This window comes from Protopterus annectens, chromosome 1.part0, assembly GCF_019279795.1.
Source record: "Protopterus annectens isolate FY-2018-M chromosome 1.part0, PAN1.0, whole genome shotgun sequence".
Taxonomy (NCBI): domain Eukaryota; kingdom Metazoa; phylum Chordata; order Ceratodontiformes; family Protopteridae; genus Protopterus; species Protopterus annectens.
In genome coordinates, this window is record NC_056725.1 from 418050295 (window position 1) to 418075577 (window position 25283).

The 25283-nt window shown below is 41.1% G+C and overlaps 1 protein-coding gene across 2 annotated transcripts in view; it reads left to right on the plus strand.

Moving 5' to 3' along the window:
- CUL9 (cullin 9) overlaps window positions 1-21848 on the plus strand; it is a 2881018-nt gene extending 2859170 nt beyond the window's left edge. For both annotated transcript variants that reach the window (XM_044060287.1, XM_044060293.1), the window contains exon 41: window positions 20348-21848. In XM_044060287.1, coding sequence (XP_043916222.1) covers window positions 20348-20579 — 232 coding nt within the window. In that variant the 3' untranslated portion in view covers window positions 20580-21848. The remainder of the gene's footprint in view (window positions 1-20347) is intronic.
- The last annotated feature ends 3435 nt before the right edge of the window (window positions 21849-25283 follow it).

Sequence of the window (25283 nt, forward strand, 5' to 3'; positions counted from 1 at the left end):
TCAATCCAGCATCAATTCTTTTATTGAACCAACAGAACAAGTTCGGTAAGTGCTTTCACCCAACAGGGCTTCATCAGACCATAAATCTTCACTCATGAATACTCATTATATACACAAAAAGGCGCCAAACTAAACCTTAAAATTTAAAAAATTAAAGTGACAGCCCCCTGTTTATATAAAAACATACACGTGCAACAGGTAAAAATATGTAAACATGTACTAATATAAGCACATACAGTCCACTCGCTATAAACATACAAAAATATTTATAAAAACTAATTATAAAAAAGTATTTATAAAAAATATTCAAGACAATTTTAAATATATAATACTCATAACTACATAGACATATTCATACTACTACCTAATACCGCTAGACTTTAAGAATAGTTTCAGGGGTACCTTGTCATTGAGGCCTGGGTACATATCTGCCCTGAACCTAATTATCCATCTGGCCTCCTGTGTTTCAGTTCGATTCCTAATGTCACCACCTCTGGAGCTAGTAGATAATACCTCACTGACCCGGAAGGTAAACATATGCATATCACCTCTCTCTAACACATGTTTAGAGAGTGCATTAACAGTGGACTTGATCTTAATCTGCTATAGGTGCTCACATATCCTATCTCTAAGTCTTTTGTCTGTCTTACCAACATATCTTTCACATGCTGTGCAATTAGCAAGATAAACCACATGTTCAGACAGACCGCAGAGACATGGAAATCATAACTAACACCATTCAGAGAGGGTGTGTGAAGCTACTCCTAGAATATATTAAGTGACAAAAATTGCATTGGTTACAGGGAAAAGTGCCTGACACATCATGATCATTCCACCTCCCCTCACATTTGGGATAATACAACAGTTTCTTCAGGTTAGATCTGTTTTTATAGACAATACATGGGGTGTCTCATACTACCTCCCTAATACTGGGATCCACTGTCAACACCTCCCAGTGTGACCTAATAACATCTTTAACATTACCCACATCCTTAGTGTAAAAGAGGGGTATCTTAACACTATTATACTCAACTTGAGCTTCTGAGCGCTCTGATTCTCCCTGGTTAGTGACGGTCTCCATAAAATCTGAAAAATAGGGGGTGTCCACACCTCCTCTCAAAGTGGATAAACCCCACTGATCCCCTTCTCAATCTCCTCCCTTTTATATGCCCTTAACCTAAACCTCTCAGAGAGGTCATGCAACTCAGTGATAAAACCCTCTTGGGAAGGATTATACCGGGATGTCCTCATAACTTGACCTCTGACCACATTCCCAAACATGTATCCTGGGTGCATGCTATATCTGTGCAATAGAGCATTGCGGTGACATGACTTCGTAAATACTCCAGTATTCAGCAACCCATTAGCCATCCTCTCTATATAAACATCTAAAAATGAAATCCAAGTGTCAGAAAACTCATACGTGAACTTTTAAGACCTGAGAAGGACCATTCATTTTATTGAAGAATGTGGCTAGTTCACCTGTGGTCCCTGTCCAGATGAAAAAAGGTCATCCACAAAAACGTCTGTAAAAGGGGACCCTTAAATGAAAATCTAAGTTAAACAAACATTCCTCCTCCCAAGCGGCCATGTGTAGATTGGCATAGCTATTGGCACAGGAAGTTTCCATAGATAGCTACGCCATCCCTCTGTAAATAACACTGAGAATCAAAACAAAAAATATTGTTCTCCAACACGACCTCCAAAAACAAAACTAGGAGATCCATAGTGGGGGCCACTCAACTCAGTTTGACGTCTAAGATAATCATGAACCCTTTGGATTCCTTCACCGTTGGGAATCATTGTAAAAAAGGATTGAACATCCATTGTTACCATGAAATAATTGGAATCCACAGCTATTCCCTGCATATACTTATAGAGATCTAATAGAAACTGATTTGTATCCCTTAACACATATTCATTTGCATCCATAACTGGACGTAAAAACTTTTCAACATAGATGGAGAAAGGCTCAGTAGACCATCCTCTACCTGATACAGTAGGCCTCAAAGGAGGCCTATTGCCATCCTTTATGTATCTTAGGGAGGCCCTGCATCAAAGGTATGAGGGGGTCACTAACTGACAAATATTCAAATAATCCCTCATTAATAATATGACCCTTATAAGCATCATGGATGTCCTATGTATGTGCAACTCCACCATTTCACGATCTATAGCATAGTAAAACCTTTCATCTCTCAACATATGTTTCATGTTATCCTTATAAAACTCATAATCCGTCACTACCACACTGCCCCCTTATCAGCTGGTCTAATTGCTAGTGTACAATCATTTCTCAGGGCTCTCAGAGCTCTCCTTTTGTTTTAAGGTTAAATTCCCTCTCCTATTATTATGATTATCCTCATATTTCATCTTGTAGAAGTCATTCTCTACCAATCTGCTGAATGCTGTTACAAGAGGTGGTGCATTAGAAACATAGAGGTTGGGTTTCTTAAACTCTGTCATTGAAGTCAAATGTCCTATCCTTAAACTCTAATTTCAAACACAGATTTCTAACAAACATCTTAAAGTCAGCTTAACATATCAGTGAATTCTCTATAGCAAGTAGGAATAAAAGTTAGCCCTTTTGACAGGATAGCAAATTCATCCTGTGTCAAAGGGCATACCGAAATGTTACACACTAGTGTGTCCCTGTCTTCCCCCACATTTTCTTTAAACTGTGGTTGGTCTGGGACTCGGCAGATAACTTCCTCTTCTGTCTGCCCCTGCTCATTGATCTCATCCTCCCCCCTCCCGTGTGTGAAACATTGATGGGGAAAGGGCAATGAGCATTACTGACACCCTCACAGTGTTCACTAACCTGTGAGTTAACTTGATCAGTATAATTAAACACTTTCCTTCGAACATTGAGTTCATTAATTTTATATTCTTTCCCTGAAATAGTGGTTTCAGCAGTTTTACCAGTCGTCAAACCCGAAAGTCCTGCTAATTCCACTAAAACTACGTTATCAGCTGTCGATTCACTTGCACTCACTCGTATATTGTCAACAGTCACAATTGTTACTACAATTATTATCTACAACATTTTGACCTTCATCAAATTGTAACCTCCCTTTGTCAGGGACACTGACATTCTGTATACCCTCAGACCCTACAGTCCTGTTAACAGTGTTGCGACTCACAACATCAGTTCTAAGCCATGTAAAGACCTGGCCAGATCTAAAGTCTCTAATGTCCCTTTGAAGCTTATGGCGTTTCTGTTCAAATAAAAGCTTCTCATGTAGTAACACATTGTCTGTCAATGACGCAACCACTATATCCACTGCTTCTCTTGGGAATCGGTCATTCAATAACTTTTGCTGATTCTTTACCGAGACACGTAGAGTATCCTCTTCAGGCATAAAAAATTCATTGAGGAGAGCCATATATTTAAGGCTTACCTCAGTGTTCAACTGCTGTCATCTGTATAGAAGTTCCGGATACATAGTCCCTGTTTTTGGCATCTTCAGGACCCTAAGTCCTCTCGGTACAATCCTCCTCTGCAGACAAACCTCGAAATGTTGCCGCTGGGTTCGAAGCCTTTTCAGCTTCAATAAATCAGCTTCCAGTTTCTCAATGGCTGAGCATAATTCTGCTCGATCAAACGCCACTTCAGACACATCCATGACCTCATCGCTAGCCGCCTCATAAAGCAACAGCGGATTTACAGTCCCAGAAACACAGTTTAGGAAACGATCCACACACAATGAACTTTCACTAGCAGTTGTAGGCACATAAGGCAGCTCAATAGAGCCTCTATCCCATCCAGCCATGCCTCCTTGCGAGTAGTAGCAGCAATAAAAAGTAAAACCAATAAGTAGCAGCTCACAAGGAGTGAACGCTCCATACACCCCACACAATCCAGCAATAAAAATAAGTAGAGAAAACAGGTATCCGAGTGAAACACAGCTGTTATACTCCAAGCACATCCAAAAAGGACAAGTCAGTCCAGCATCAATTCTTTTACTGAACCAACAGAACAAGTTTGGTAAGTGCTTTCACCCAACAGGGCTTCATCAGACCATAAATCCTCACTCATGAATACTCATTATATACACATAAAGGCGCCAAACTTAACCTTAAAATTTAAAAAGTTAAAGTGACAGCCCCCCTATTTATATAAAAACATACAAGTGCAACAGGTAAAAAATATGTAAACATGTACTAATATAAGCACATACAGACCACTCACTGCAACCATACAAAAATATTTATAAAAACTGTTTATAAAAAAAGTATTTATAAAAAATGTTAATTTTTAAATATATAGTACTCATAACTACATACACATATTCATACTACTCCCTAAGACTTATAGACTTTGAGTGGTTTCAGGGGTACCTTGTCATTGAGGCCTGGATACAAATCTGCCCTGAACCTAATTATCCATGTGGCCTCCTGTGTTTCAGTTAGATTCCTACTGTCGCCACCTCTAGAGCTAATCGATAATACCTCAATGACCCTGAAGGTAAACATATGCATATCACCTCTCTCTAACACATGTTTAGAGAGTGCATTAACATAGCATGCACCCAGGATACGTGTTTGGGAATGTGGTCAGAGGTCAAGTTATGAGGGCATCCCGATATAATCCTTCCCAAGAGAGTTTTATCATTGAGTTGCATGACCTCTGTGAGAGGTTTAGGTTAAGGGCATATAAAAGTGAGGAGATTGAGAAGGGGATCAGTGGGTTATCCACTTTGAGAGGTGGTGTGGCCACCCCCTATTTTTCAGATTTTATGGAGACCAACACTAACCAGGGAGAATCAGAGCGCTCAGAAGCTCAAGTTGAGTATAATAGTGTTAAGATACTCCTCTTTTACATTAAGGATGTGTGTAATGTTAAAGATGTTATTAGGTCACACTGGGAGGTGTTGACAGTGGATCCCAGTATAAGGGAAGGTAGTAGGAGACACCCCATGTTTTGTCTATAAAAATAGATCTAACCTGACAAAATTGTTGTGTTATCCCAAATGTCAGGGGAGGGGGAATGATCATGATATGCCAGGCAGGTAAGCGATGCAATTTTTGTCACTTAATAGATTCCAGGGGTAGCTTCACACACCCTCTGAATGGTGTTAGTTATGATTTTCATGTCTCTGCTGTCTGTCTGAACATGAGGTTTATCTTACTACTTGCACAGCATGTGAAAGATGATATGTCGGTAAGACAGTCGGGAGACTTAGAGATAGGATACATGAGCACCTATATCGGATTAAGATCAAGTCCACTGTTAATGCACTCTCTAAACGTGTTAGAGGTGATATGCATATGTTTACCTTCAGGGTCATTAAGTTATTGTCTACTAGCTCTAGAGGTGGTGACATTAGGAATCGAACTGAAACACAGGAGGCCAGATGGATAATTGGGTTCAGGGCAGATTTGTATCTAGGCCTCAATGACAAGGTACCCCTGAAACCATTCTTAAAGTCTAGAGGCCTTAGGTAGTAGTATGAATATGTGTATGTAACTGAGTATTATATATTTAAAAATGTCTTGAACATTCTTTATAAATACTTTTTGTAAATACTTATTTATAAACAGTTTTTATAAATATTTTTATAGCGACTGGACTGTATGTGCTTATATTAGTACATGTTTATATATTTTTACCTGTTGCACTTGTATGTTTTTATATATATGGGGGGGCTGTCACTTTAATTTTTAAAATTTTAAGGTTTCGTTTGGCGCCTTTTTGTGTATATAATGAGTATTCATGAGTGAGGATTTATGGTCTGATGAAGCCCTGTTGGGTGAAAGCGCTTACCAAACTTGCTCTGTTGGTTCAGTAAAAGAATTGATGCTGGATTGACTTGTCCTTTTTGGATGTGCTTGAACTATGACAGCTGTGTTTCGCTCCGATACCTGTGTTTTCTACTTATTTTTATTGCTGGATTGTGTGGGGTGTACCGAGCGTTCACTCCTTGGGAGCTGATACTTATTGGTTTTACAACCACAAACACCAATGCGTCTAATCCAGCATCAGTAAAAGGCTCTCCTCCGTATATTCAATCACCAATACTTCCTTGGTACAGGAAATAATCCACAGGTCCAAATAAAACCAGAGTTTATTTAAATAAATAGACGACCACATACACAAACAGATTAAGCGCTTTCATCTCCTGCACGGAGACGACTTCAGAATCTGTTCAGACAATGTAAACTCATCTTAAATACATGTGCAATTCATTGAATAATTGTTTAATTAATTAACTAATTTCTGGTCATTTAATTTCTGCAAATCTCAACCTTTGGTGATGCAGTATAAAAAAATGTTTGTAATTCCAACCATTTAAAAACATTCATAAGTACAGGGATAAGACTCTTAAAATAGGTTAAACAAGGAAAGTAAATATATGTGGAATTAACAAACAGTTGTGTGAGAATATACATTATTGTAAATCCTCCATTAAATATATTATATCAGTACAACTGTAACAGTAATGTTAAAACAGCAAGTAGCACACAAAATAAATTTGTTAAGTATAATAAATACATGAATAAATCAATCCATATATTAAAACAACTATAAAATTGTATTGGAATAATATATAAAATTTATATTACATTACATATAAAGAAATATATATATATAAATAAAAGAATGTATAATGTAGAAAAGCCAGTATATGTTATCCAATCATAAAAAACTTATAATCAGTGATGTATAACCACAAGTAATATTATAATATAAAAATTGTATGTAAAATTTATGAAATGTATAGACTGTATAAAAAAATGTGTGTATATATATATATATATATATATATATTTATACTCAAGGTGGCAATAAAATAAAGTCCCTATTGGTGCCGTTTAGGATCTTCTGCAAGAATCTTGAGGGCTGGGCTAATGGAAATGTGGTCATTTAAACCATAAATCCCACATGCATCTAACCTTAGCTGCCAAATCATCTCTCTAAACTCCAATTTGGTTTCCCAGTCTCCACCTCTCTCGTGCAACCCTACCTCTTCCAATATCCAAAACTTGAAATCAGCCTCATTACACATCCTAGTATGTTTAAACACTGCATTGTTATCATTCTTTTTAGTAATGTCTCGTATATGCTCATATATACGTGTTCTCAGGTTTCGTTCAGTTTTGCCAATATAATATTTCCAACATTTCTTGCAGTAGCATAAACAAACAATCCCTTTTGTATAACAACTATAATACTTGTTTCCTACTAGGGTCACATTTATACTGGGAATCTCTAAATTCTTCGTTCCTCCTATGAAAGGGCATTGTGCACATCTGCCACATTTAAATGTGCCGAACTTGGCACTATCTCCTCCTATCAACTTAGTTGTATTTTTCTTTTTCTCAAAGATATTTTTCAAATTCTTGTTTCTTCTAAAACTATACCTAAGTGGTTGTTGGAACACATCTGCTCTAGTGGGTATTCTATTAAACAACTCCCAGGTTTCATTTATACGTTTCCTTATCCAACTACCACCTTGGTAATGTGTTAAAATCAAATAGGGTAGCTGGTTGTCCTTACCATTGTTACGGCTTGTCTCTTTATCACCACTAATAATTCCACTATTGGTAAGTAGGGGTGTGTAATATGTACCCCATTTGTCATATACAAGTTTTTTAATAGGTTGAATCACATTATCCGGGTACCCCCTTTCTCTAAACATTTTTTGGAGTATCTCCATTTCGTTGATCAAATCGCCTGTGTCAGAGGTAATTCTCGCTGCCCTAATCATCTCTCCTTTTACTATGTTCTTTTTGAAATGGTAGGGATGGTCTCTCTGAAAGTGTAGGTAAGAGTTTGAATAACAGTCCTTTCTATAAATTCTGGATTTGTATTTATTATTGATATGGTCTTTTGTAAGTTTCACATGAAGATAATGTTTCCTCTAAACCAATATCAGATGTAAATTTTAAAAAATCTGTACTGTTATTGATGTAGTCCATAAAATTAATAATCTCCTCTTCTGGCCCTTCCCATAGAATAAAAATGTCATTCAAAAATCTGTAATAACCTGTAATATGTTGGCTAAATATAGAGTTAAAAATATATTGATGTTAAGTTGTCAATCTCGCCTTCATTCTTGCTTGATGGGTTCGGAGCCGATCCCTCGGCTCCGACTCGGCACTTGCTAAGCTCGAGAGTCACTTTTACCAGCTCGAGGCAGCCCCATATCCCATGATGCAAGGCGGTAAGTACCCAGATCTCGTTTGCCGCTTCGCTTATGAGGTCCTCCTTTTACCAGCTCCTGGTAAGTGATTCTATTTATGAATATTAAGCCTCTTTTCTTCAAAAAAACCCTTAATTGTTAGTTAGTAGTTAATTTTTTACCTTTTGTGACAGAAAATCCCTGTCTTTTCTATTTTATTTTAGTCAGATTTATCCCCATTGGAGCCGATACATCGAGGCTTCCTGTCGGCTCCGAGAGGTCGGCTCCGACAGGATCTATAGTATCGGCTCCGATGGCTCATTCCAGGAAGAGGTCGAGGTCTCCTTCCTTGGAGCCGATACTTTCGGCTCCGGCTTCACCTCTTCTATCGGAACGGAGCCATCGGAGCCGATCTTCAAGGTCGTCCAGGTTGTCAGATCATGACCTAGAGAGAGTGGTCAGTAGATTACTTAAGTCACAGGTACTGGCCCAAATGTTACACAGTCCGTCTCAACAGACGACTGTTGGTCCACACCCCGTTACAGTTCCTCCTTCAACTCTACCCCAGAGCTTGGAGTTGGAGTCTTCGGGAATGGTTACTGCTACGGCTGGAGGACGGATACCCCCTTCTGTTCCTTCAGCCTCTACTCTTATCTCCTCTTGAGACCTTCCTTAGAGGGATTCGGTGGTCGGGCTTCCATGGTCTCCTCCGAGGGGTGAGTGGCATCGGACCCTTGTCCGAACCCGCTCTTCCCCTTGGAGCCTCGGCCTTGGTGAGCTCGGCTCCGACATCTGCCTCGGAGACTTCCCTTTCGGTGGTCCCTGGAGTTCCTAGCTCTTGAGTGGGTTCTCTCGGACCTGCCTGGGAGGGAGCATTCGAGGTGATGAAGAGTGTACTGGCCACTGGTATCAGTCAGCAGTCTGTTCCCGTAGCTCCTCCCTCTATAGTACCTGTTGACATCTCTGCCACTTCTCTTGCTACAGGACCCAGAGATCCTCCGCCTCAGGTTTCCCCATTGGGAATTTCCCCTCTTCCGAGGATTCTCCTGATGTTTCGGGAGATCCTCCTAGGAAGAGGACTTGTAAGAGGAAGCATGTAGACTCCCCGAGTCTGTCACTTGGATACTGACTTTGATGAGTCAGAGGGATCCCTAGATCCCCTCTGAGGATGTCTCCTTCTCAGACATCCTAGAACTTCTGAAACAGAGGGGAAACTGGCCCACCAACAATCCCTCTGAGGATGAGTCAGTATACCTAGAGGCGTTTGGATCTCGGCCCTCCACCTCCTGGGTGTCTCCGCCTTCGACCCCCTTATGCAGGTTATTGCACGGCGTGGGCAGCTCCTGACTCTGTAGAGCCAGTCCCTAGGAGGCCTTCAAAATTTATCACTGCCCCAAGTGACAAACAATTCCTTACTAAGGGTGTCCCCGCTGATGCCATGGTGGTGGCTGCGGCCACCAAAAAGGAACTTGCAGATCCTTCCGTGCCCGTCCATCCTCCTAATAAGGACTCTAGGACCATGGATAGGTACGGTAAGCGGATGTTTTCCTCAGCGACCTTTGCTATGCGTTCGCTGAATTATCTATGTCACTTCACCAGACTCCAGAGAGATATCCTGAAGGAGCTGGGAGAAGTAGTTCAGGATCCTACAGCTGCAGGGGCTCAAGAAAAAATTGCTTCGCAGCTAGGAACCCTCAATTCCATTGCAAACTCCTCCATGCGGCTAATATCTTATGCTGCGGATGGAGCGAGTAGAGCCGCAGGTACAGGTGTGGCTCTTAGACGCCAAGCTTGGATGCGGCTATGTGATTTTGCGGATCCCTTTAAGGCGTCCTTCACAAATTCTCCCTTTGATGGGTCAGCTTTGTTTGGCCCTCAGGTGAAGGAAACCTTGACCAGGTGCGAGCAGGACGGCAAGACTCTTTCTGCTGTTGGAGTCCGTTTTCCACCCCTTCTAGACCTTATCCCAAAGGACAGAAGGGGGAAGATGTGGTTCCGTAAATCCCAAGGAGTCACGCCGATTCACGTGGTCAGTTTACCCCTAGAGGCAGAGGGGTAACAACAACAGACGCCGCTCTAGAGACAGAGGGGTCCAAGAACCAGGGAAACAGGGAGCCTCTCTCTGACAAGCCCTTTCAGCATCCCTGAGGTGTTGCCCGGCTGTCCCTCCTTGGAGGCAGTCGGGAAGATTATCACTGTACCCAGAAGCCTGGCATTCCCTCACTCAAGACAGATGGGTACAGTCGATCATATCCAAGGGTTACATAATTCCTTTCGAGGAAAGTCCCTTCCCTCAAGTTCCCTTCCAGATGTACCACCCGGTCTAAGGGAGATTGCAGAGTCAGAAATCGCAAAACTACTGCAAAAGAGCCATTCAGCCAGTTACAATAGACCATTCAGAGCCGGAATCTACTCAAGGTTCTTTTGGTCCCCAAAAGACGGGAGACTGGAGACCAATATTGGATCTCAGCAGACTCAACAAGTCTGTCAGGAAGACAAGATTCGAATGGTCACTCTTCAGTCAATTCTGCCCTTCTTACAGAAGGACAACTGGATGTGCTCAATAGATCTTCAGGATGCGTACTATCACATCAAAATTCACAGACGCTCCAGGAGATTTCTCCGCTTCGGCTGGGGTCCAGTCATTTCCAGTTCAGAGCCCTGCCCTTTGGTCTCACTACAGCCCCAGAGTGTTCACCAAATGCATGGCAGTGGTCACGGCTCACCTGAGACGTCAAGGATTCCAGGTGTTTCCGTATCTCGACGACTGGCTCCTGTCAGCCACCACCAGGCATCAGCTTATACAAGCCAGGGATTACACAATAGACCTTTGTTCTCATTTGGGCATCTCAATCAACTTCAAAAGTCATCCTTATCGCCCTGCCAGTCTATTACCTTCATAGGCGCAAACTTAAACACTGTTCGGATGTCAGCTACCCTTACAGAACAAAGAGTTTCAGACATTCAGACTCATGTCAGGATCATTCTGGCCAGCAAGAAAATACAGGCCAGAATGGTTCTAAAGGTATTAGGTCTCATGGCTGCGGCCATTACTCTTCTTCCCCTGGCTCGATTCTACATGCGCCTTCTTCAGTGGATGCTGTTCACACAGTGGTCATACCAGCAACTTCCAATGCGTCACCAGATTCTGGTGACACAGACATGCAAAGAGCATCTTGCTTGGTGGATCACATCGTCTCAGGTTCACCAAGGCAGGTACTTTGTACCCCCATCCCCGGTAGCCACTGTCACCACGGATGCCTCCCTGATCGGGTGGGGGGGTCATTATCAGGGCAGGATGTTTCATGGGACGTGGCAGCCGTTCGAGTACCATCTGCACATAAATGTCCTGGAGATGAGAGCAGTGCTTTTAACGTTGCAAGCCCTCAACGACTTTCTTCCCGTCGGGACAATTGCAGTCCACACAGACAACATGTCTGTAGTTTGGTATATCAACAAACAGGGCGGAACCAAGTCCTACCCCTTGTGTCGAGAAGCGCTCAGACTATGGCAATGGGCGATCTCCTCTCATCGGTTTCTGGTAGCAACGCATATCCCTGGGAAAACCAACATTATAGCGGACAGATTGAGCAGAGCTATACTCATGCCTCACGAGTGGTCTCTCAAGCAATCTATAGCGGAAGAGATTTTTCTGGAATGGGGTCGTCCATGTTGCGATCTTTTTGCTACACCCCAAAACAGCGAATGTCCAGACTTGTTCAGCCTCTTCCCTCTATCAGGCCATCCCCAGAGACGCTCTGACCCAGGATTGGCCCCAGGGACTTCTTTATGCCTTCCCTCCATTTCCTCTGATCCCTCAGGTGATCCAGAAAGCTACCGTTTTGAGAGCTAAATTGATTCTCATTGCCCCTTACTGGCCTCGACAAGTTTGGTTCCCGTTCCTCCATCATCACCTTTTGGTGCAGCCGTGGCATCTGGACCCAGTGCCAGACCTTCTGATTCACCAATCGGGTCAGCTGCACCGGTCAATCCCTTCTCTCAACCTCACAGCATGGTTGCTCCACTTCCTTCCTTAGCCAGGCTTCCGTTGATCTCTAACCCAGTTAGAGACATCATAGTAGCTTCGCTAAAATCCTCTACCAGGAGGATTTATACAAGCAAATGGAAACGTTTCTCTTATTGGGCTAAGGCCCAAAATATTGATCCTTTTACTGCCCCTGTTCAGGCAGTCCTGGACTTCTTAGCAGAGATTTTTCATGCAGGCTCCTCTTCTTCCACAGTCAGAGTTCAATTGGCTGCTATTTCTAATTTTCATGTCGGGATAGCAGATCATAATATTATGTCCCATAGGCTCTGCAGGGCCTTCTTGAAAGGAATTTTCCTACTAAAGCCTCCAATCAGGAATCCTCCTCCTCAGTGGGATCTAAATTTAGTGCTGACATCCTTGATTCTTCCCCCCTTCGAGCCAGCTGCTTCTTGTTCCCTGAAATATCTTTCTTGGAAAACTTTATTCCTAGTGGCTATTACATCTGCCAGGAGGGTGTCTGAACTTCATGCTCTTTCGGTTCGACCCCCCTATTTGGTTTTTCACAAAGACAGAGTATCTTTGAGAACTAATCCATCCTTTTTACCTAAGGTCGCTTCAAAGAACAATCTGAATCAATCCATTGATCTCCCTGTATTTTTCCTAACTATTCAGATAGAGCTGAACAAAAGCTACATTATCTTGATGTCCACCGTCAACTTAGATATTATTTGGACAGAACAAAAAAAAATTTTGTTTCCTATGCGGATAATAAAAAAGGCCTTCCTGTTTCTAAAGTGACCTTGTCCAGATGGCTTTCTTCGGTCATCTCGGAAATTTATACGCTCAGGGGAAAACAGCTGTGCTCAAAACCTAAAGCACATTCAACTAGGAGCTTAGCTACTTCTACAGCCTTTCAAGCTAGACTTCCTTTGGACACTATTTGTGCAGCGGCCACTTGGGCTACTCCTCACACTTTTGTTTCCCATTACAAATTGGACTTGGCCTCCAGGGACAGAGCCAGTTTTGGCTCTACAGTCCTCAAGAGTTTGTTCCATTGAGCCACCCAGGATAGAGGTGCTAGGGACGCGGTCCCATCAAGCAAGAATGAAGGCGAGATTGACAACTTAACATTAAGAAGTTATGTACCTACCATAACGTTCCATGTTAGTTGTCTTCTCTCGCCTTCTTTCTTGCGACCCTCCCTCCTTCCCCCTGGCCTGGACAAACCTTGTATAAGAAACTGTTATGCTGAAGACCATTCAGACCTGGTCCTTTTTCCATCTGTAAGTTTTCTTTCTTCCTTTGGGAAGTATTTTATGCTTGGTGCTATTGCCCTTTGTTAGCAAACGAGATCTGGGTACTTACCGCCTTGCATCATGGGATATGGGGCTGCCTCGAGCTGGTAAAAGTGACTCTCGAGCTTAGCAAGTGCCGAGTCGGAGCCGAGGGATCGGCCCCGAACCCATCAAGCAAGAAAGAAGGCGAGAGAAGACAACTAACATGGAACGTTATGGTAGGTACATAACTTCTTATTTTTCCCAGTACAACATAATAATATTTGCATAAGTGGGTGCACAGGCTGAAACCATAGCGACACCGTCTAATTGATGGTATAAATCCCCTTGGAAGTAAATAGAATTATATTTCAGTACCAATTTCATGTTTTCTACAACTAGTTTAAATTCATCCGGTTTTACAATTTGCATGTCTGCAACCATTCTTTCAAACCACTCTTAACCCTACATTGTGTGGAATTACTGAACATAAATCTTTAACATCCACAGTAATGAAAATTGTGTTGTCCCTGTAAATATTAGAACCTATTTTACTAAGAAAGTCCCAAGAATCTGTTAGGATGTGGGGATACTTTATAAAATCCTTTCAGCTTTAGATCAACATAAATTGCCAAGGGTTGTGTTTTTGAGCCGTGTGAGGACACAATGGGTCTTAGGGGGGGATTCTCAATATCTTTGTGTATCTTGGGTATACCAAAGATAACGGGTATGACTGGTTTCAAAACTCTTAAAGTTGTATAGCTCTGTATCAATGAGTCCTTGTAATAAATTATCCTCGAGGATCATATCTATTTTCCTATAGGAAATGTTCACCTCATTTCTGGACACTAGAACATATCTATTATCTTTGTCCAGTATATCACACATTCTCTTGATATAGTCCCATGTATCCATCAAAACCACCCCCCTCCCCACCCTTATCTGGTTTCATGATACGTAAATTAGCATTGTCACTTAGTTCATGCAACAAAGTATTTTCTTCCTTGGTTAAGTTGTACTCAATAACTTTGTGCTTTTTGTATCCTTCTCTTATTAAACCTGTGACGCATCTTTCAAAATTTTGTATGTCATGATGTAGAGGGGGGGGGGTTATAAGTACTAGCCTTTTTAAGTGTATCTCCTTTATAATTTCTATTCCCTTCCTTAAACATGTGAAGTAAGTTCAATTTCCTGGTAAATAATTTAATATCTAATAAAATGTCCTCGATACCTGGGAGCTGATACTTATTGGTTTTATATTATTGCAGTTGTTTCAGCCAGACCTGGTCAGTCAGCAGCAAGTTCTGCTTCTCCATTCAGATCTAGCCTGTCTCTTTCTTACTCTCCGGATGATAGGGCTCTGATACCTAAAAGACTTCCCTCCTCTGAAGAGGTGGTACATGTTCTACAGGAAAGCAAAAAACGTACCTCCAGAAAATCATATACACCTCAGTGGAAAAGATTTTCAATTTAGTGCTTCAAGCACAGTCAGGACCCATTCCTGTCAGATATTCCTGCTGTCCTTGGATATCTGTGCAAATTATTACACTCTGATCTGACCTAATCTTCCATTAAAGCCCATGTGTCTGCCATTAATGCCTGCTTGCCTCTTGATCCTCCCCTTATGTCCAGAACAGAGAACAAACATTTCTTGAGAGGATGTCCTACACCTTAGGCCACCTAGGAAACGTATTCCTCCACCCTGGTATCCAAAGTTTCTGCTGGAAGAAATTACTTTGCCCCCTTTTGAGCCAACAGCTTCTGCCACTTTAAAATTCTGCAACTGGAAGTTTAAACTTCTGCTGGCTGTTACCTCTGTTAGTAGAGTGTCTGAACTTCAGGATCCAGTGGTTATTCCACGCTTTCTCATTTTCCACAACTATAAGGTGACTCTCCAGGCCAATCCAGCATTCATACCCAAAGTAGTGCATGAGATGTCCCTTTACCAAGCCCATCGAGCTGCCTACCTTTTTCCCTAATCCCCAGGGTGATAGGGAAAAAATTCTCCACTCACTAAACGTTCACGGGCAGCTAAGATTTCACTTGGACAAAACAAAAACTTCTAGAAAAACTGATCAACTTTTTGTCTTCTTCATGGATTCCAAACTGGACCATCTTGCCTCTAAGCAAACCATTGCTTTTTGGATATCTATACACAGTATGGAAAACCATTGTCTTTCTGCTCAAGAGAACACACCACTATTGTGGTGGCCTCCTCTAGGGCAATCCCCAAGGGTGTAGATGCCAGGTCCATCTTGGAAGCAACCACTTGGTCCTCTGTGCACACATTCACCAAGCATTACAAGATTGCTTTTCAAGATCGATGGCTACCTTTGATACGTCTGTCCTACCTGGTTTCCTGGACCGCTTATCCTCCCTTTAGCTAATTTCCCTATTCTCTACCTTCTTCAGTTCTGGAAATCACCCATATGTTAAGAATACTTCAACAGTGATGTCTTCCTGATCACTGTTGTAGTATTTCTTCCATCCCTCCTTTCCCTGTTTTCTTCCTTTGCTCCTGTTTGTCTCTTTCCCTCTGCTGTAAGCCGTCACCTAATAGTCTGCTTTGGGGGCGTCTTACTTCTTTGAACTACACCCCTCCTAGCTTTCTTGTTGTTCTTTTCATGGTAAGCAGCTTTCCTCTTCAGTTCGTGCTCATTCTACCAGGTCAGTTGCCTCTTCTGTTACTTTTTTCAAGGGTCTGGATACTAGATTCATCCTGGAAGCTTCTAATTGGTCTTCTGTTTACACTTTTACCAAACATAAGTTGGATGTCATTTCCAGGTCCAAGAAAGGATTTTTCAGGGCTATCTATCCTTCATGGGTTTTTAGACGATTCTTCTCTGCCTTCCTCCTCCCATACTTTTCAGTAGCTTTTGTAAACTCCCGAATATAAAGAGTACTGCAACAGTAATGAGGAAGGAGATAGTACAATTGCGTAAGATCTTATAACATTAGATGTCCTACTTGTCACTGTTGCAGTATTTGTTCCCTCCTTCCTACCCACTTTTTTATTTTTCTGTTGCCCTGCTGCTGGCCAAGGGGTTTCCTCTTAAATTATCTCCTTATATTGCCCTTCCTGGAATGGGTAAGTTACTGTTTCTCTGGGGTTGCTCTAGCTCTCCTGGGACACTTCAGTTTTGAGGATAGGCATTCGTATGTCACCTATATAGCTTACACCTTGTGTGTAGGACATACATCTGATGAATGACTTCGGGAAGGTGCAAAGGCTTTGGTATGCTGGCCAGACATTAAGTTGTCTTTAGCAGATTATCACAAATGTAAAAAAATACTGCAGCAATTTGAAGTAGGACATCTACTGTTATGGTAGGACCTTACACAACTCTGCTTTCATGTAGCAGGTGCCTATTCAAATTGTGCTAAGTTTAACAGTAGAATCCCCCCACAGGCCTGTATTTGGTCCTCTTCTGTTAAGGATCTACTTCTGTGATCTCAGAACTCGTAAACAGGACCTCTGTTTACCCACGTTCACAGATAAATATTGAGTGTAATTATCAAAACCTTCTCAGGTATTTGTACCCTTCAGGAAAAAACGTACCCTTTTTGATACATGGTACACAGACAGTGGGCATAAATTGAACGCTAAACACACGTAGTGTAGCAATTACCCATGATGTACAGTATAAATAACATTCCCTTACTAAATGAAAAGGTAGTTGAGGATCTGGGCACTTGATTTGATAGGTCCTTCTCCTTTGATCATCACATGACAATTGCAATCAGGAAATCCTTGTACTTAACACAACTAGTAGCCAAAGGGTATTGCATCAAAAATATGTTATCAGAGTTATATCACTGTTCCAGGATTCCTTACTTATGGGACATATCCTACCAAGGATAGTGTAAATCCAGCTAGTCTACAAAAGCTTAGCCACCTTCATGTAGTGCTATTCATCTGCCTTTTGCATGAGACTATGTGCTAGTACTTAGGGATGTGTGGGCATCAAAACCCTTAGAACTTTCTTGTTGCCAGGGTGGGAATGAAGATCTCATCAACTCTGGTATCTGTTTACCATATGGTCAAATCCAGCCTGTACTTTTGAATTTTTGTAAAAACTATTTTTTATGCTAGTAAAAGGGAAGATGTGATTGCAGTCCTCAAATTCCCTAAAGGTAAACGTTCTCTTTGTTTTGTTCTGTTTAGGTCCTGAAGACAAATCTAGAAACTGTTTGTAAATCCTTTGTACCCAAGATCATTAGAAGCCTTCTCGTTTCTTCAAAACAGATGATCTAGATGGTAGGATTTTGATTCCTGTCTGGCATCATTATTCTGACAATGTGCTTCAGGTTTTAAAGGAACCAAAGAAACCTACTAGACAATCTTATGTTTCTGAATGGAAAATATGTTGTATAATGTGCCACAACAGAGATCAGGACCTATTTCAATTGCGGGTCTCTCTGAGTCGTAAATATTCGTCTAAGCTACTCAGGCTTAGCATTCACTTTCATTAAAGTGTATTTGTCAGCCATTTCAGTTTGTCTACCTGCTGATCCTCTTTCTTCATTCTGTGTAGTCTAACATTTCCTTAAAGGCATCCTCCACATCAGGTCTCGTAGGAAGCCAATTCCTCCACCTTTGGGACCTGTATTATGTTCTGGAAAAGCTAATTGTATCTCCTTTTGAACTTGTTGCTTCAGCTTCTGTTAAATTCTTAACTTGGAAAACAGTATTTTTAAGCTGTCTTAGCCTCAGCTAAAAAGTTTGAGCTACAAGCCCTCATGTCTTTCATTCCTTTCTTGGTCTTCCACAAAGACAGGGTCAACGTCAGAACTAATCCTTCCTTTATGTCTAAAATGGTTACATAGTTATTTCTGAATTAATCTGTCCAGCTTCATGCCTTCTTTCACAATCCTGAAAATAGAGGAAAAATAATTCTTAACGTACTGAAAGTGCACAGACATACAAGGGTGCATCTTGAAATGACAAAAAAAAAAAAAAATTCAGAAAATCCTAACAACTTTGTATCGCCTGTGAAGGAAAGAAGTTCGATATAACAGTTTCCAGACTGACCGTGCCTGATAGTTTTCCCATTCCTTTTCTTTTCTTTTTGTTACTCCTTCAATTGAAAATCCCTTCAAGGACAGATGAAAGCCCACTCCACCAGAGCTGTCTCTTCTTTTTAAGCCTACTTCAAAGGCTTAAATTCTGAATCCATTTTAGAAGCTGCCACCTGGTCTTCTGTTCACAAACACTACTAGATAGATGCTTTCCCAGAGCTTTTGCAGGTTTTCCTTACTTGTGTTCTGCCCAGGACACATCAACTGGCAAGATCAAAAGCTGTGAGTCCCTCCCATAACTTCACTGTGACTGCTGATTAGTCAACCCTGTGGAGGGAAATCAGCAGTCAGAGTGAAGCTTTCTTCAACAGTTTGTTGTCATTAAAGAGAGAGAGCATACTCATCCTGAAATTCAAAAAGATATAAAAACTGTCAAAGGTTAAATCCCAACCAGTAACTATATACACAAGAAAGGAGCGTGGAGGGCCAGTGCGGCTACTGCAGCAGTGGGGAATTCACACTTCTATGGCTATGGGTTAGTACAACTTGCACAACTATAATGTGTTTATTATTCTCTCCAGGACAGGCTTTTCTAGGACCATTCTCCAGGGGCTCAGAAATTACATATCCTTCCTCCTAGGCTTTGGTAATCAACCCATATAGCCTAAAGACTTACATCAGTGAGAAAGATAGTCTGAAGACTGCAAAAGGAAAAACAAAAAAAAGACATTTTCAGCATCACTTTCCTAAACTTCTGTGTTTTTGACAGCTTTTTTGTGAGGAGAACGACTTCCCTTGAGATTTATTTGGGCTTATGGTATTTATTTTTACACAGTTTCTTTTCATTTCCTGCTGTTCTTGATGTGTATCTGATCAAGAGAATTGTGAGATCACCAAAGATGAGAGAGCAGTCCTCTGAAAATTGTTGAGGACTTTGGGATGGGATATTTCCTTCTGGAAAGGTTTGATATAAGATTACAGTACTGATTAAAGTACAGTTTTTACATTAATTTTTTGTTTCCCCCAAACACTTGTCCGGACCCTTCCTCATTCTGATGATGAAATTGTACCAAGTGGGGAAAAAAGAACTGAGTTAAGATGACATGCTTGAACAGTTCTAATTTTTATTCCTTGCCCACAGTCCCATCTCATGCTCAGAGTGTGATGATGGTAGTGCAGATATTGATCCTCAGGCAATCGGGCATACTTGCATTTGGGCTGGAGCTCCTACTCTCCATCTTCGTCTGCTTTTCTTTCCTGAAAAATCCCATTCTCTCTTCCCAGGATAGGCAAGCTGTCAAAAGTCCTCTCTTCCATCATTCAGCCTACTCCTTAGTCAAAATCAAACCAAGGTCTGTTAGGCCACAGTCTCTCTGCATGCTCTTTCTCTCTCTCGCTCTGCTATAGAGCCAGGAGATGGGATGCTGTTGAAGGTTGGATGGTCTGAACTCCGACTGGTTCTTTGTAATATTTATAGCAGTACTGTACCCAAAAGCCCGTTTTCACATGCATGCTGATTGACATGCATGATAAGCCACTCCTTTGCATTTTATGAGGAGAGTTTTCTTCATCTGTTTGTAGATCTGCCCATCTCCAGGTAGAACTATTTCCTTTGGCAGCTTTCTTTATTCTTTCCATACATGCAGTAAAGAATTCAGTACAAGATGAGATGGGCCAGTCCACCATCATGTTTAGTGGGAGTGTTCCAGCCGTTGCACTTACATATCACCATATAACACAGGGTGCTATGCATATGCACTGCCTCCAGATTTAAAAACACTTAAAGATCTATAGCTGCAGAACATATCCTGCTTTGTGTATCTTCTTTGAATAATGTGAGTGGATGGGTGTGTGTGTGTGTGTTTGGGACGGAGTGTTTTCTCATACATTTACACTTTTTTTGCTTTTGGTTAAAGATTAATGGTGTATTTCTTCCACAGGATGAAGTCTGATGGAGCTTCATCAGCAGGTTCTGATGTTGGAGACACTGCTGTGGTTATGTCATCTTACGAAGGTGAAGATGATGATGATGATTATGTTCCAGACTGCCAAGATTATGATGAAGATGATGATGAAGACATAGATGATGATGACTTCTCCTATGATGAAGAGTCAGAAAATCTTGCAACAGACTCTTTTTTCTTTGAAGAGGATGAGGGAGCTTATGATTAAACTAATTAAACAGTTAAAAGTTTCAATCTGGGGGGTGGTATATATGAACAGGTGTCATGTTTGTCACCAGTTGTCTGTCCACAGTGAATCGGTTAAAGTTGGGTGCCACAGGGACATTAATACATGAGAAGAAGCATGAAGTGTGATGGCCAGGTAACCTCATCAGTCCAAGTGATATTACAGTGGTCATTAATGACAGCTCTGAGAGTAGTGACACCACAGTGTAAACTGATGTAGTGCAATAGCATTTTAAAAATAGCTTTTGCATGTGGTGTGTGGTACAGATTCTGCGAGAAGTCTTTGGTTGAGAATAGTGCTCGAAAGAACAGTCTACACAGAATGCTGCATGTATTTGTTGTGTTGTAAAGCTGATATGTAACTGTATAGAAGAACAAGTGCAGTGTTTGTACCATAATTAGAAATATAACTACTGTAAGGCAAACAGCTGATGCACTGTTCAGAAGGTTATGGATGTGGCACCTCTTGATAGGAGTAATTATTGTCTGAAATGTACACAAATGGTTCTCCCTTTGTCATCTGTTGTCACCATATAGATTACAAGGATGCTTAGCTGATCAGCCAGCTAAAACAGTACTTAATATGCTGTTTTAAAAATGTGTGCCAGTCATACTACTATCTGAATTATCGCATAGGACACATTCTTTACAAGTTTACAGCAGGGCAGAATTTTGGTGACTTAAGACTGCAGTGTTACAGAAATTGAGTTTTACTGCTCCCTTCATGAAAAGAAAAAAATACATAGAAATGATCCATTTAGGATCTTAAGGGGTGAAGTTGAAACCCCTCTTAGACCCAAAGTCATCTCAGAAATATTTTTAGGGTGTGTTAATTGTGACCTTCCCAAAACAGTACTGCTTACACACACACACGCTGAAAAGAGCTGAGATACCATCACTCTTTAGCCATAAGAGTGAGATTATTTTTCTTTACAATGCTGCACTTGCTTGTAACTGTATGCTTAGAATATTCATTCAGACTTATGGCTGTTTTGGAAAATTTCAGTCACTTTATCGGGTGTGACACTACCTTTCATTAACTGTGACTGAACTCTTTGAAATCACAGTTGGAATACCTGAAGTGGAATTATAATATAATATAAGCCCTTTGTGGTAAATTCAGGGCTGCTTTCTCTGTATATTTGCAGACTTTAACATTGTTCAAATGTAACATTTGACCTTTCTGAAAGAAAACGGATATGGATGTTGATACAGCTTCTGTTTACTAAATAAATTGCTTCTTTTTTCTCTAGCATGCTGTTATTCATTGCTTGCTTGGATATGCATGGCTTTAAAAACACAGTATAGGATTGTAATTATCATTTGTAATATCACAGCAGAAGGTTGGGCTAGTTGCCAATTTAAACATGACTTGGTATGTAGAAATTTGCTGGTGTGCCAGAAAAGTTTAAAAAGTAGTTTTTAAACATAAAACTAATGAAAATGTTTTAACATGGTTTGTCAGCCATGTGAAAATTTAAGCAACTTGCAGTGAAGTTACATGACTTCAGTAAACTTCCAAGAGTCAAGACTACTACCAAAATTAAATAAGCATATGCCATTAGCAGAGCATTAGTTCTGTTGGTGATTACTTATTCATCAATCAGTAATAAAAGTGAGATTCTTGAGAAATTATTCTAGAAAAAAAATAAAAATGCCTTGGCAAGAGACACTGAGGGAGTCCGTCCTGGCCATACATTTGCTAGCTGGTTGAACACTGATTCTTGGTTTAGGATGCTTCACACGGAAACAGCTTTGTCTGCTGAGGTTGTTTGAAGGGGGAGCATGTAAACTCTCTTCTATTTCTTCCAGTTGCTGCAGGAAGTGTCTTGCACCTCCAGCTAGAAAGGGGTAAAAGAAGAAATAACTACACACTACGACACCATGAATATACATTTAACGGCACGCCGCTACTCCGCTCTAGTTACCATCTCCAAACCAGGTCCAGATTAACGCCCAGTCACAAGAGAGGGAAGATTTGTAATTAAAGGGAGACTAGCTAAGATTTTCTTAAGACTGCTTTGTTTACATTGCAATGTTGTGGTGTATCACATGGCCTTGTTTCCCCAGAGGCAGGTTTCCAGAGTGTTGCTGTCAGCTTGCTGAAGCTCACAACAGACAGATTCCCTGGAGAGTAGGGAATGCTAATAAGAAGTGCACATGACTTCACCCGTATGTCCTTCTGTTTAGTAGGGAGTGCTAATATATGGGTTCTCAAATATGCAACAAAGTGTAGACAGTTTAGAATCTTTGGAAGTATTTGCATAAGTATTTTTGCAGCCCAAACAAACTCAAAAGAAAATTTCCTCAGGTAGATTGCAAATATTGGAGGTGTGATGGGAAAGAAAGAGATAATTGGGAACATATCTTTTGGGGTCTGCAGTGAGTTGGTAGACTTTAGAAATTCCATGCAAACCCTATTAATGACAAGCCAAAGCCATAGAGAAGGAGAAGATCCATTAATAAGAAATGGCTATCATGCAGAAAAGGGAGGAAGATTGAGTAAAAAGTGAAATGCAGCACAACCAAGGGGAGATGCTTAGTTTTTCCCAGATGCAGTACCACCCATCTTTTTCCAAGCCCCACAATTCCTTCAAAGCTAGGAAGAAGGTTATCTCTCTCTTTCAGTAAATAGACCAAGGTTACCCAAGTTACATGGCTGCTAAGCATCATCAAAGCAGGTTAAAGACTTTCTTTTACCTTTCTCCTAAAGCTTACTGGCATTCCTACTGTCCCTCCAAATCAAGTAAAAGATAATCTGACCCAGGTAGGTCTGCTTTTACTGCAAGGTTCCGTAGAATAGGTACCCTTCCAAGAAAGGGGAGAGGGTATTATTCAAGACTCTTCCTTGTTCCAAGAAAGGATGGGATTTGGTGACCCATACTTGACTTCTGGTTTCAAAATTCAAAATGCTTACACTACAACAGCTCCTGCCTATGCTTATTCCATTTGACCTAAATGGTCACCTTGGATATAAAAGATGGGTTACCTTCATATTCCCATTGGAAAGTCTCACAGGGCGCATCTACATTTCATTACCAAATGTCTGGCTCCAGTAGTAGCACACTGCAGGACCAAGGGCATTCATATTTACCCTTACCTCGATGACAGCCTCATTCAAGAAGATTCTGTGGACAAGCTTCTTTCTACCTTACAACAAACTATGACCATTTCCCTCCCTGGGTTATACCCTAAACATAAACAAATGCAAACTCCCCCCCCCCAAAAAAAAAGTCTTTCTGGAGGCTTTGCTGGAAACATACCTTCAAAGAGCTTTTTTTGCCAGAGGAAATGGTTATACCTCTGACAATATACTTCCAATCTCCCCTGCCTCTTAAAACAATTCAAATAGGGAAGGTACTCAGACTTCTGGGATATTTGGCCTCATGTATCTTAATGATTCCACTAGCTAGGCTTCACATGAGGAAGATCCAATAGTATTTAAAAAATGTTTGGAATCAACACAGCCAATCTCTCAATCAGAAAATTCCACTCTTACCTTGTATGAAACGGGAACTCCAGTGGTGGATCTCTGCTTGCAATCAAAACTTAGGGGTACCTTTCAGGGTCCCCGTACCTATTATCAAATCCTGACCACAAATGCTTCAGACTTGTCTTGGGGAGCACACTCCGGTGGCCTCCAAGCTCAAGGGAAATGCGAGCTAAGTTTTCATAAAAAAAATCACAGAAATCTAAAAGAAATTACGGATGTTCTCAAGAGCTTCCTAGCATTCAAGGAACTATGAAAACCAGGGACTCTACTGATAAAGACAGCCAATACTGCAGTCCGTTAACAAGCAGAGGAGCACTCACTTTTATCCTCTGCGCAGCCTGAACATGTTCTTATGGGGCACAGTTAAAGCTTTGGGGCCTACACCTTCTAGTCCAGTATATGCTGTAGAAAACAGTTTTTTAGCAGGCCAGAAGTGAACTGTCATGATGGAACTCTGAACAGAAGTGCATTCAATCTTAAGGTCCTTTCTTGGGGAGTGCCAGAAATAGCCCTCTTTGCTTCATACCAAAACAATCAGCTGAAAAAATTCTGTTCAGTGGCCTAACATTCCAAGGCCTGGAGGATGGATTCCTTCTCCTTTCTATGGGCAAGTCTGTTTCTTTATGCATTCCCTCCCAGTCTTTTCATCCTCAGGGTTTTGCTGAAAATTAGGGAGGAAGGACCAAGACTGATACTGATAGCACCCTTTTGGCTGAGACAACAGTGCTTCCGTCTCCTACATAGCCAGAGCAGGGAAAAACATGAGTTACTTCCTTAACAGGTGGACCCTGTAATTTAAACCAAGGATTCCATCATACAACTGAATATCAAAATCTTTAGGTTGACAGCTTGATTAAATCTCTAACTGCTTCCCAGGAAGTGTTAAATATCTAAAAAGGAGCCAGGAAATCTAATATAAGAATTTCATGCATTTCAAAATGGAAAAGGTTTTCAGTTTGGTACCAGAACAGAATAGCTCTCCAACTTCAGCAGAGGCCATTCACATTTATTCAAATCCGGTCTCTCATACTCGTCCATTAAACTTCACTCTTCGGTGATCTCAGCCTGCCTTTCTGTGCAACCCCTCTTTCTCTGAACCCCTTATGAAACTATACCTTAGGGATATTATTCACTTGAGACCTCCCAGAAGAGTGCCTCTCCTCTTGTGATCTCAGTTGTATGTTGGAAAAGTGT